The 14612-nt window shown below is 30.9% G+C and overlaps 2 protein-coding genes and 1 long non-coding RNA gene across 15 annotated transcripts in view; 2 read left to right on the forward strand and 1 right to left on the reverse strand.

Annotated features, from left to right (window-relative positions):
- The window catches only part of LOC145965468 (uncharacterized), a 50220-nt gene extending 48386 nt beyond the window's left edge, over nt 1-1834 (forward strand). The window contains exons 26-27 of the mRNA XM_083089043.1: nt 107-399; nt 539-1834. Coding sequence (XP_082945169.1) covers nt 107-399; nt 539-1042 — 797 coding nt within the window. The 3' untranslated portion in view covers nt 1043-1834. The remainder of the gene's footprint in view (nt 1-106; nt 400-538) is intronic.
- Nucleotides 1835-2351: 517 nt separating this feature from the next.
- LOC145965470 (uncharacterized) overlaps nt 2352-14612 on the reverse strand; it is a 117834-nt gene continuing 105573 nt past the window's right edge. For 12 of the 13 annotated variants that reach the window (XM_083089049.1, XM_083089051.1, XM_083089052.1 and 9 more), the window contains 3 exons: nt 11117-11293; nt 9613-9689; nt 2352-5487 (listed from right to left, as the gene is read on the reverse strand). In XM_083089049.1, the coding sequence (XP_082945175.1) occupies nt 5419-5487; nt 9613-9689; nt 11117-11293 (323 nt within the window). In that variant the 3' untranslated portion in view covers nt 2352-5418. The remainder of the gene's footprint in view (nt 5488-9612; nt 9690-11116; nt 11294-14612) is intronic. The other variant, XM_083089053.1, reaches the window with a different exon arrangement.
- On the forward strand, nt 12021-13063 carry LOC145965481 (uncharacterized). Its single transcript, XR_014436735.1, has 3 exons — nt 12021-12073; nt 12668-12816; nt 12935-13063. It is a non-coding gene; the product is annotated as an uncharacterized LOC145965481 (long non-coding RNA).

Below are 14612 nucleotides of genomic sequence, written 5' to 3' on the forward strand. Positions count from 1 at the left end.
AGTACTAAAACTAAATAATGAATGATATATTAAATGATAAAATTAAATAAAGAATGATATATTACAGAAATACGTATAATTTGAACAATAATCTTTTGTTATTTAGGCGCTGCTGGCAGTTGCATCAAAAAGTTCTCTACTATGCCCTTCCTATTCTGCAATTTGAACAATGTATGCGATTACGCCAATCGTAACGACTATAGCTATTGGCTTAGCACAACCGAGCCCATGCCAATGATGATGACGCCAATACCGGCACCGGAAGTTGGTAGATACATATCGAGATGCTCTGTGTGCACAGCACCGACCAGAGTAATAGCTGTCCATAGTCAATCCATGGCCATACCCCAGTGTCCGGGTGGCTGGAAGGAAATCTGGGTCGGATACAGTTTCCTCATGGTGAGAAATAAATCTCAGACTATATTTCAAGATATACTATATCCGAGTTCTTAAATTGAATCACGATTACACTAATTTTTTAATAGAATTCCTTAGCGGAAACTATGATTACATGCAATTTTTCGCTTCTCAATTACAGCATAGAGACGCAGGCGCCGATGGTGGTGGTCAATCTCTAGTCTCACCCGGATCCTGTCTGGAGGAGTTCCGCGTCAGGCCGTTCATCGAATGCCGTGGCCTCGGCACCTGTAACTTCTTCGCCACCGCGACATCATATTGGCTAGCGACCATCCGCGAGGACGAGATGTTCCGCAAACCGCTGCAACAGACGCTCAAGGCCGACCATACATCCCGAGTGAGCCGCTGCGCTGTGTGCATCCGCCAACGCGTCAGCGAGGATCCTTACAGCAGGACGGCGGTCCTGAAACCCTTCACATCAAACAACGAACGGGCTCCCAACAATATTTACTATCCACCGGCACCGCCACCCCGTTATCCGCCCGACTATCAGCCCTCGCCGTCACCGCCCAATCGCGAAAGGTATCCCAGCCACAGGCGCGTACCACCCTATCATTACCGTAGAAGAGGTCGCGTGCGCAGCAGGCACGGTGAACGACCGATAGAATCGTCCAACACTCTGTAGATTGGCAACACGAGCTGCATACACGCTCGAGAAGAAATAACATCAGTGACGTGCAAGGGCGTAGCGAGCCTATGTATATAAAGAAGCAAGAGAAACTCTCTTTTTTTAAATTAGTTAAGTTATATCCCGTGCCGGGTGCTTTAAACTCGTAAACCTTTTACATGGGATACAAAGACGCGGATAACGCATATAAATATCCAGGGACCAACAGTGAGAAGTTTGCGATAAGCCAGACGCACGAGTTTGGAAAATATAAAGAAACCTTTCTTTCAGTTTTATTTAAAGAAGAAACCGTGTCACAATATAAATGTTAGTTAGAGAACACATTGAAGTATACGATGAATTTTATAAATTTCTCAGTGTTTTATCGATGTTTCCGGAAGTTATAATTAAACGGGAAGCGTTATTTTTGAAACTCTTGTTGAACCAAGATCTGGACTGCTTATCTCAAAACATTCTTATCTTAAACTCTTCTGTTGCTCTTGGGAATTTGTCGGTGTTGCTGCTTCTTATCCTATGTACAAGGTTCATGCACCTAGTCTCTTCCTGCGTGCCCGATAAAAAGCGCCGCCGGCTGCCATGAAGCCATATAACTGCCTTTATGCCAAATAGAATAAAAAATCAGTCGCGTCCGGCCATTGTAAACTGCCAATAACATCGTGTTCGCCGACGTGATTCACGAGATTACAGAATACGATAATATATTAAATTAATGTTACCTGTATGTTGTATCGCTATTCTAACTATTATCTTATATATCTCATTGAATAAAGATCTTTTTGTATAAGCTAATCGGTCTTTCTAGAACATTTATCGCTTCTTTTATAAAATATCCATAAAAATGTCGATAAATTATAAATGTCATATATACTGTAAGAATGAATAATAAATTAATCAAACATTGATATATATTAATAATTTCTGGAATTATCAATTTGAAACAAAATTTTGTCTGACTAATGAGAAAACTGAAAAAGAAATTGAAGTTTGTTATCTTATTTCTTTTTGTCAACGAGATAAAACGATAATTATTTAAAAAATATAAAACAATGATATTCTGTAAAAAAAAAAAATAATCTAAAATAAATATAAATCTCAATTTTAATAAATTTAATTTCTGTACTTTTTGATGAATAAAAAAATAATATATATTTTGTGTTAGATTATCTGCAATTTATAAAAATATCACGTTGAATCTCTTCAGCAGATCTGAAAGCAACATAAACTGAGATAATTAAAGGAAAGGAGGGAATATCTCAAATGTTCGCAAAAAGCTATCTAAAAGAGCCAACTGAAAGAAGCAAGAGCGTTGAAATTATTTGACAGTTTAATAAAAGGCGAACGGGCCTTCCAGGACACGCGAAGTTCACATACAAGCTCATCGTACGAAATGAACGTACACGGTGAGAGATCGAGATATTATATTTATATTTATAAAATTATTCATCATTAGAAAGCACATATGATCTATCTATATGACGTAATTTGCTACGCACACCCGCGTACGAGCGTGCCTACGAACAACGCACGCATCCACACACACATACACACGCAGCATCCACATACACTACACGCGTAAATCACTACGACGTTCTATCTCGCGCACACTGGCATAAGCACGCACACGCGCGGACATACACAAACATGTACGTGCATACTATAATCTCATAATCTCTTTTTCCTTTGCCTCTCTCACGCTCTTACTCTTATTCACTCTTTCTTCTTCTCTTCTCTCTCTCTTTCATTCTCTCTCTCTCTCTCTCTTTATTCTTTCTCTCGTACGCGTAATATACGTATCCACACATTCACAGACGAGTACATGCCTATGTATGTACGTGTACATATTCAGAGTACCTCACGGATGTGTTTTTTTTACGGAGATTACAACTTTGTAACTGTTTTTTAATTGGAAGAAAAAGCAACAGGGGACGAGCAGGCCAAATATTAATGTCATCACAGTATCATCATCATCATTATCATCACCATCATCACCATATGTCGTTTCCTCGCGCCACAGACAAAACGTTGATTCATGCTACAAAGTATCATAAAAAGGCAACGAAAGCAACAACAACGCGCGCAAACAAAGACTTTTATCTTTCACTTCTCATTATGTACATTCCAAAAGTCCCGATACTAATTACGATGCTAATTATTATAAATAATCCGAAACTCTCAAACACACGAATCTCTTTTCCTTTCGAGAAAACTTTCAAAATTTAAAAAAAAACCACTAGACGGACGCCATATAAATATAAATATAAATATAATTACACGCCAAATAATGCTAATAATTGCCACAATACGCGTCCGCCGAAATCACATTTGGAAATCACGACCGAAACGAAACGGAAAAGAGAAACGTTTCCCCCATTATACTCGCGCAGCAAGCAAATTTCCATCAATGCAAAAAAAAATTAAATTAAAGTCGCCGACATATCTCGTTCTATTCGCGTTTATACCCGCGAGCCCATCGTCACATACATTCAAAAACCTCTAGTAGCGATTTCTTCCAACTTTTAATAGGTGTGGTGAAGTTCCTGGAAAAATAAGACACTTGCGTGAGATTTCTTTCATATGTATGTATACACGCGTATACGCACATACACACGCGTAGCATCGTGTGCATATACACGTGTAGGTGTCAATTAGAAGATTTCTTTTTTTTTTCTCTCTCATTTATATAACAACAGATGTGTGTGTGTCGTTTAGAAGTAATTTAGTGTGCATCTAAGACCCAAAAGAGAATTATTACCGAGCTATGCAAAATAGAAGATCGATTTCCTCTTTTCTTTCTTTCTTTCTTTCTTCCTTCGTCTCTCGCATGTATAGATATATAAATATACGTCAATTTATATATCGATTATATATAAATAATATCCGCTCCTATTATTTATATATAACACGTACATAAACCCACTATACATATATATACATATACATTTATACAATATATATTTATATTTATATTTATATATATAAAGGTACTCTTACTATTGAATAGAAATATGAATATTCCATGTGTTCAATAATATCAATATTGATATATAATAAAATAATAATATAATAATAATTATCCTTACCATTATATAATAATATAGTAATTGCAACAAGAATATTGGTAATAGTGATAATAATAATGTCGATAATAATAATAATAATAATAATATTAATAATAATAAAATAAAATAAAATAATTAATAGTTATTAATATATAATAATAGTTATAATCATATTAACACAACAACAAGTATTCTTTGTCACATTTTGGTTGCAGATTTTCTTACAATCACAAATATATTATTCATAAATGTAATAGTCGAAAGGATGTTAAATTAAGGAGAATACGTGAATAGAGTGCTCTATTTCTTTCTTTCCTCTCTGTGTAGAATAATTAAATCCTATAAATAGTATATCTCTATCTTCAACAGCCAGTGGTATAGTAAAGTATACCTTTTTTTTTGAGGTACCTATATATAGTTTCCTCTCCCCAGTTTTCCGCCCTTGTTGATATACCAAATACAATACTGACGGAGAACGTAACATGCACACACGCTCACACACACGCGCGCACAAACAAATATAACATACATACACATACACACATCTATCGACAGGTAAAATGCGGATGTGGGCTTATCGTCCTTATGCCTGCGATCGTCCTAGCGTATATCTCAGTATACAACTTATCTCCGTTCATCTTAAATCGGGATGAGAGTTCGACGAGAGAAAGATTCTTTTCAAAAAAAACAAACAAGAACAAAGAAGAAATAAACGTCGCGAATCAATTCTTTCCGTGTCGCGATATGTCGCGCGACCTCGATATTCCCTGGTGACACACGTACCGATCCAGGAAATCTTTACACAGCCAAACAAAAACGAAAACTTTTGGTCCTTCGAGTTCGAAAAGTAAAAGGAAAGGGAAAAAGTCCCGCTGTTCCCCCCCTTTTTCTCTATCTTTCTTTATATATGTATATATATATATCTATCCATTTCTATCTCTAACTCTCCTTTTTATCTCTCTCTCTCTTTCTCTCTCGCTCGCTCGTCCCTTTTCTCCTCGCTTGATCGACGGGCAACATTCTAGAGAGCACCGCGCGCTAGTTTTGCATTGTATTTGGTGATACGTATATGAATACTGACTCCGTGTATGGCGTTACATATAATACAATAGTATCCATTACGTATAAGAGTGTATATGCATCTTATAATCCTCTTTCTCTCACACATTTTTTTCTCTCTCCCTTTCTCTCTCTCGCCCTTTCTCTCGCACTCTTCCACGTTTTTACGTTCTACATCTCCGTTTCGATCTCCGCACACACTCAAACATATATTACATATAATCTTTTACTGCATGACGGGATGGTGGCCTGCAGTCACTCGGACAGTAGCTTCTGCAGCAACGACGACTTTGAATCACCTCGTGCCACCTCCTCCATAGTAGTCTGAAATCAAACGGTTTCGTGAGAACTGCGCTTTTATTTTTTTAAATTTATTTATTTATTTATTTATTATTACTTTTTTTTCGTTACATTATATGTCAATATAAATTTCAAAACCGATCGCGTAGAGAAATGTACAGAACAATGGAATGTTTGTAAAATTACTACAAGATTTCTGACACTGAGATTTGAATGGCTGATATCAAAATATTTTGAAACTACTTTAGATATACCAACAATTTATGAATTTTTAATCAAAACGATTCGCGAAACTAATAACGTGTGATATCAAAAATTTAATAAAATCAATTCGTTAAAATCAAGAATTTATAACATTGAAAATTTATAAAATCGTTTAATAAAATGGAAAATCTTACTATCAAAGATCTATAATATTGAGATATACAAATCTAAAACCTTTTACAATTAAGAATTTATAGCACAAAGAGTATTTATTAAAGCAGATATTTCTGGTGATCGGAATCTGTGAATTTAATGATATATGTCTATAAGAAAACAGATGAAAGAATTCAAAATATATTAAAGCCAAAGATCTTTTAATCCCGAAATTGATTAAAATTGTGGATTTGCAAATCTCTTGAGATACTTGTAAAAGATCTATAGATTCAAGGAGTTAATCTCTATAGCGGACAATATCTCTGACAATCGGTTTGAAATTATTCTAATAGTTAAACAATCTATTGCATTTTTTCTATCGTACATAAACATTGATATCTTCAAGTATGTAAATTTTCATATTTATCTATATTTTTATAGAACAACTATTTAGATTTTCATAAAATTACACAATGCATCTGAATGCCCATATTTTTAGTATTCAGATGCATGGATTCTTTCAATGAGATTTAGGTATATTCAAATAATATTTCGTCCTGATATGAAAAAGAATAAAACCGTATTAAAGCAACATAGCAACTACACATTCAATATCTCAATGCATGATAATGGCTGCTATGGCAGCAAAATTTTTCGATCAAACAATGCTTCGTTAATTTTGAATATTTTCTTCACGATCATGAATATAAATAAAAAATAAATCCTTGTCTCTTTACAAAGTAAATATCCAGTAAGATTAATTACTTTATAATTATTTCATTTTTAATCAGATATAATACAAAAATTTCTTAAATTTTATATTAATAAATATTTATTATAAGTATAGTAATATTATAAGCATAGTAATATGAATTTGTATTATATTAAAATAATATTGCATTTTAATATTATATTATCAATATTTTCTAGACTTAAAGAAGTTTTTTAACTATTTGCATATAATTTACACGAAAACTCTGTCACCATAGAAGCATTTATTCTATACGAAAATTGTTAAAAAAGAGCTATGTTGAAATCTACTGACATATAATCACGCGTTCACATGTTTTCTTTTTCTGTTTTCTGTTTTCTTTTCAAATAATTGTACTATATATATTTATTTATTTAATATAAAGAATATATATATAAATATATTTAATCTAAAGAATGTATATTATGTGTGTATATATATATATATATATGCTTAAAAATTCATATAAATTTGAAATTAGATAGTTTTCCTAGATACATCTCTTTCTGTAGCACTAATCTCCTCATGCATAAAAACAATCGCTCTCGAAAAAAAATTAAGTACAACGCGCAGATATCTAATTGGCTCACTGTGAAAAAGCATTACGATACTAGACGCACGTTATACAATGCAACAAATGGTAGTACGATTACTAATTACTCTGAATGAGCTGAAGCTTACAACACCATCACCCTATAGATACGAAAGAAGACATTTTACTTGGCACCGATTATATGAATGCTTAATACGAATGAATGCATAGCGCTCTGAAATATTAAAATTAAAAATAAAGTCAAAAGATAAAAAATCCAAAGTGCTTCTAAAAAAAATATATGTATGATTCCCTTCATATATTTAACATAATTTTCATATATTTAAATTATTCTTTTATTCTTTCATACATATATATTTTAAATACGAAATAATAATATAAATGTAATATAATTATATTGGTTAAATTATATTAATTAAAAATCAATTTAAATTAATTTAATAATATTGAAATAAAAGAGAAACAATTATATATAACTTTTTATAAGTTGTACAAAAATAAAAATTTGACAACATGTTATTTTACATAATATATGATCTCTAAAACTGTATTTAATATAATAAATATTTTATTTACAAAAAATATTCATAAATTTGTCTAATTCAGAATTGAAATTTTCCAAATAAAAGTTTAACTATGGATATTATTATTTCTCTCAAATTTTAAATTTACTAAGATTAATTAGATTTTATTTAATACAATTGAATTTTAAATTAGAAATATATTAAAGAGTGATATATTCGCTTGAAATTAAAGGGAAATAAGATTATATCAATTAACTTTTAATTCAGATTCTAATATATAAAATAATAATAATAAAGATGTGTTTCTTCGATATTTATATTAACAAAAATAAATCGTAAATTTGATACGTAGTAAAAAAAATGTAAGTATTGTGTAATTTGACAACCGTATAAATTTTTTGTATATATTTTTATATTGCTGTAATTAATAGTTAAAATACTACCAATTATTTTCTATAAAAGATCATCTGATTAGCGGAATATTATACTGCTGATGCTACATCAGCCGTATGCATGAAGTACGTTTGCATGAAGAAAAACGAAAATTTAAAAAAATTATTCGCAGTTAATCTAGCGCGAGAAGTACAATTAATTTTTACGCAAAATGTAATGCACTTATGAACGCGCTACGTTATGCAAAGGCAATTAATATGTTTAGCTAATGCGCCTTAATGAAATACACCTCGAACAAAAGTTCACTTGGTGTGATAATAAAATCAGTTTACTTAATGTAGCTACGTAAAAGAAAACATAGCGTTTTTCATGGGCGCAAAACACTGAGTGTAAAACTTAAATGTCTTCAATTTACATTTGATAGATCTTTGTAAAACAAAGTGCCAGTATTTCTTAATAGAACTTAAAAAAATTTATTTGTGTAAAAAATAAATATTTTTATCTTTATCTAAAATTCTTAAAAATACTTTAGAATATTATGAAAATACTTTAGAAAGAACTTCAAAAAATTGTAAAAAAGATAACATAATATGTCAATTTATATATGAAGATAAACTTTAATAATTCTTATAAATTAATATAAAAATTTGACATATAATTTTTAGTTTTATAATTTTTAATTTTAAGAATCTATGGAATAATTAAAAGAATCAATAAAATAATTCATGTTAAATGAAAACATGAAAATTCATGTTATAAAAAATATAAATATAGATAAATTAACATAATAAATAAAAAAAATTATTTCTATGCAATTAAATATTTAATTCTTTCCAGTTCTCTTTATTTCTATATCTAAATAAAAATGTAAAGAAATAGAAATAAATTCATTAAAATATACCTTTAATATTGTATGTACAGAAATAGAAATATAAATTCATTAAAATGTACCTTTAATATTGCATGTAAACTATCTTTTTAAAATTCCACATGATTTAAAGGTATTTTTTATTAATTTTAATTTGATCAACGAGAAATAAAATAACAGAAAAGATAGAAAAAGAAAAGTAAGAATAAATTCTATAACTATGAAGCCAATCCCTAATAGAAACGAATTAGAAATTCTTAAACTTTGCCAAATAAAGTTCATAAATTCTCCCTAATTCAATTATATTTTCAGAGTAAATTTTAATTCTACAAAGTAAAAATTCTATTCTAGCATACATGAAATTCAATTTTCTACTATCGCTATTACAGAAAATCATTACTTATGAAAGAATCATTATTTATGGGAGTAACAATATACAATAATGTCGAGATATTAGCCATCAAATGATGACCTGCACATGCATGTATAAAGAGAGCGCTAAATTACAAAATTAATGAAAAAAAAAGTAAGTATAATCCCCTACACAAGTTTTACGCTCAGTGCGCATAATATAGAGAGAGATCATTAAACATGTTTCGTGCACAATCAGTTCTGAAGCCAAGCGTATAGAGGGAAGACATAGCATAACAAAATCAAAAAAATATGTAAAAGTAATTATATTGTCGGAATGTGGGGTTCTTACCCTGGAGGACGAGGGGGCACTTCCGGCGCTCCCAATGGCCCAACTCTTGGCGGGGCCATCGCTAACCACAGCCTCACCTAGTTGGGACATCGTAACAGTAGATGTTACCACAATCTTTGTAGAATAAGATATTATGCCTCTCTTTATAAGAAGCGAGAGATTACGCGTAATGAATCAGGAACGCATGTGCTGATTACACGTGTCTCAATTTATGCATTGATATGGACGTATAATTTCTCAATCGATCGAGGCCTCGCTTTTGCCTCTCGTGAAAGATCTATCGAAGCGCCAAGAGACGCAAACTTTTAGATTATCGCGTTAAGATCTTAATATTTGCTCCGATAAGGAACAATAAGTCTGCTTTCGATACAAAAACTTTCGAGAATTTCAAGATCTGCTCGATAAAATTTTTCCCCATTCGTATCATTTGCATTAAATATTTCTTTACAGCATAATCATATCTTTGCCAAAATTCGATAAGACAGAAACAGTATTTTTTAATTCACTTTTATTTCAAAGATGTAAAAAATAAAATTTTATTTAAAAGATAAGTCTTCGCATTCAAAATTATTTTAAAAAAAATTCATAAAGATTTTCATAAAAATTTTTATACATATTTGAAATTTATAATTTCTATATAAATCTCATGAAAAGAGAGAAATATGGAATCTGAGGGAGATGCGTTGTATAAGTGTAATTAGTTGTAATAACCGCGTGCGATAACAGATCTAGAAAAAATGTGCATGATCTACGAGGGGGAAAACTATACACAATTGCCTGTAATACTTTTTCACAGTATTCACTCGTGAAATTCACGTCATATGCGAGAAAATCAGGACTGTGGAATTACAATATGTATTGAAGCTGCGAGAGATTGTGGTTCGATAAAATTCGAGAAAAATAAATAAAGAGATGATGCTTCTCTGTGCACAGAAATGCACAGGAATGCAAACTTATTGAATGCATACTTATTAAATTTATCTTGCTTTATCGCGACGGTAAAGCACCTTCGAATAATCGTAATTTCTATGCTTCGTGTACGCTTAAGGTTTAAAACGTACTATGAAATCTCACATTTTGCAAATAAGTAATTATTACTTGTGTCACATTTGTAATATCTTTAAATATCGCAAAAATATAAATCGTACTATCTAAAGCATATAATAATTTGCTGTTTATAATTATTTACAAATTAAATATTTCTAATTAAATATCTCAAATTATATATTTCTATCAAAAACGCGATAATCTGGTAAAAAAACTTTGCAATTATTCCTATTCTAATTCCAAACAATGCACAACTGTCATCGCGCATCGAGAAAAAAATATTAAATATAAAATTAAATATTAATTATTAACTACATATTAATAGAAAAATTTAATTTTTTCAAAATCCTCAGCTCTTTGATGGTAATCTTTCAAACAAATTCAGCCGTATAGCTAATCATTTTTTATACGACTTGGATATAATTACGGAATGCGGACGTATATGATGCACACATACCTGCAGAAGACATCTCGAACGTCAGACCAAGTGCTTCCAGATCGTCCTGAGAAACTTGACCAGAAAGATTGTTCTGTAGGTTGTTGGGCACTCTCTGTTGCTGCTGCTGCTGTTGCGTTCGCGCACCAACAATCGCCCGCAATTCTTGCCGCACAAATTCCGAGGTGCTGGCATTACCTGAGACAATAAGAAAAATTTTTATGAGCAAGTCGTCATGGCAATTACGTATCGCGTTCCTCTCTTCGTATGTTTCGTATGTTTCGCACTTTTCAATTTCTACCTATGCTGCTGATGATCTTAAAAATATATATTGATTGGACAAGAGATTACATTATGAGTTTACGAAATTTTACTCAACTATTGTCACAATACACAAAGATTATATAGCATAAAAATTTTGTGACAATATCTCAGAATATATAAATAAAGTAAATACACTTTATATGATAAATTTAATTTTTTCGATTGAAAATAGAGATGACTTTATTTGTCGTTCAACAAGATATTAAAAAAATATCTACATCGTGTATTTTCTCTGAACAATATAGATCGATTTTTTCTTTTTGATAAAAATTTGAGTTCATGTTCATATTGACTTAATCATTTTTTAACTTAAATACAGTGTCTTCCAGTTGTGAGATCACGAGTTATATCCTTATTTTCGAGCAAGCGAACAACATTATTCGATATCGAAAAAGAAAATTTTAAAATATGATTTTTTTCTTATTTTATTTTATCTCAGAGTCCTTTATTACATGCGATGGATTATTTGTTTTGAAAACAGCGGAACCGGTTTAAGCAAACGGACTCGAAAGGAATCGACACGTGTTACTAAATAGAAACATCCTGTAGAAAAAGAAAACTGCGATATATTATAGCAAACTACATCTTTGTCTAGTGCGAACTTTGAGACAACGGCCGTTTCCTAATAACAATCGTAGAAGACAATGTATTTCGGTAAGCAAATATAAAACTAAAATTCTGTTAAAATATATAATATAAATAATATTTTATTATTTATATTATTTATATTTATATTTATTATTTATATTTAATTATTTATAACTAGAAGAATATATATAGAACTAAAAGAATATTAATGTGTCAACAATAAAAAAATAAATAACATTTAATATACAAAAATTAACAAATTTCTCTCGTGCTAATAAAAAGCCAATGCGCGGTGCTTGGGGTGTAAATTATTATATATTTCTCTTGACACACAATTACGAATATAATAATTGAAATCGAATAATAATTCAGTCCCCTCTTCGGACAGTCAGCAATAATCACAAGTCATGCGAGGATCAAATCAAGGATAAAACCAGTCAAGGGTAAAAAGGAAAAACGATACAATTTTGAATTTTAACACATATAAGAAACTGTGACGAGCTTGATGTTGAAAAAAAGTATCTCACATGCTTCCAGGATTTTGATTACCGTGCGTTGGCTTTTATTAGCTCGATTTTTCTATCTTGTATATTGTACATTACAGAGGTATTATTTTTTTCTTTGTAAATAATATTCTATTTTTTTGCCTCTGTAATTAAGAGAAAATACACGATGTACCTCGAGGCCATCCTATATACTAGATATAAAAATTGCATATGACGAAATCCTTTACAAGACAAGTGGTGCATACATTATGATAGAGATCGATGAGAAGGGGCTGATGCGCAAAATATAAAAATATTAATCACGTAAGCTCGATGCACTGTACATAAAAAGGCTTCGTCGTGTTAGTAAATGTTTCCACAGCGCGTAGAAATAAGCGGTGCTTGAATTCATTTTTTTACATTGAAATGTTATATTACACAGATGAACACAACACGTGTGACAATGAGAAAATGATGATTCAAGATGGAGTAAATTCGACATCATATTTGCCACTTTAAGCGCTTCCTGCGCCTCGCAAGAAAGATATACGAAAAATATACTGTTGCCCTTCCTTCCACATTCCTGAAAATGCTTTAATAGCGTCAATGTCATTAAAATTCTAATGCAAGCTTATGCTACGGTATTTTTAATTTATAAATACGCTTTGCACACTACGACAATATTACAGTCGGACTCTTCTAATATCGATCTTTGTTCTCAATTAAATAAAACATATAGGAAATTTTTTTTCTCGCGCTCCTTCATTACTTTATACTTGCCATTTGATCACGTGTGCATAAAATGAAAATAAAATTATGAAGGAGCATGATAGTTTGCTAGTTTCAAGAATTGAGATTAGGAGGATTGGAGTCTCTAGAAAATTTGCCTGTTCACAGTAAGAATAGACCGACCAAATCAAGAATAGTGACAAAATTCAGGTCAAAAAAAAAGAGAGAAAATAATAGATTTTTTTCTCTGCCAATGAATGCAATTCTTGCTGCCTGCATTCTATTATGTTAGAAAAAGATGAATATACTACCATTATTTTTCCTCTTTTTTTTTACGCCTTTTTCTTTTCTTTATATTTACAGATTGTGGCGCTTCTCGTCTATTCTCACCACGTTTATTTGAGTTGAGATTAGGAGAGTTCGACTATAAAAGATTTGCTCGATGCCGATGAGTCAAAGATTAAAGGACTACATATATTTCCTAACTATATATAATCACAATAAGATATAGCCGAATATAACATAACGCAATTTCGGAAACTTTGACATTGTTAAAGCAAAATTATCTGTGATTATACGATGAGATACGTGGACGATAATGGCATTTGCAATATTCGATTATCAACGTTATTATACTCACATATAATGGCATTGTTTTCAACAATTTTATTTAATCAAAGAATTAGAGAAATAATATCAATAGTAAATTTTCTCAAAATAGCAAAGTTACAATTTCGTGTATAATGATTTCGTATAATAAAAAGTTCGTATAATATAAGAGTTATACGTTTTTGTCGATTGAATTATTCGAAATTTGATCAACCTCGGTGCAACGTGATTGATATTAGGGATCTAGTAAACCTTTACATTAATTGCATTTACATCAATTTTTACCATTACATTAATTTACATTAATCTAGTGAAATCTCTCTCTTCATATTTTTGCCCCCTTAACAAATAAAAATATATGAGGAAAGAAAGTACATGTAATGTAAAAGTTTAAAGTACATTAGAGAAAGTACATTAATGCAAAGGTTTATCTATATTTCTAAAATCTATCTATGTCATTCTATACTTCTAATATTAAGGTGCACAAATATAGCGCGCTGAATCTGATCGTGTCCGTGTACATGTGTATATAAATAATTTTTTCTAAGAAATGGTATATCGAAAATATGAAATATGATGAGCAACATTATCATTATAGTTATAACATTTGATGAATAATTGAAAGCATTACATGCAACATTTAACACATAATTTTATATTTATGGAAAGCTAGATTATGTTTAAATGCATAAAAGTAACTTCTTCAAGTAACCGAGACAGTCATGATTTTCATGAATTTGTGCCTAATAAATGTGACTATTAGTATATATGTTTTATTTTTT

This window comes from Camponotus vicinus, unplaced genomic scaffold (assembly GCF_025532165.1).
Source record: "Camponotus vicinus isolate PSW18456_S1 unplaced genomic scaffold, iyCamVici1.0 SCAF_14, whole genome shotgun sequence".
Taxonomy (NCBI): domain Eukaryota; kingdom Metazoa; phylum Arthropoda; class Insecta; order Hymenoptera; family Formicidae; genus Camponotus; species Camponotus vicinus.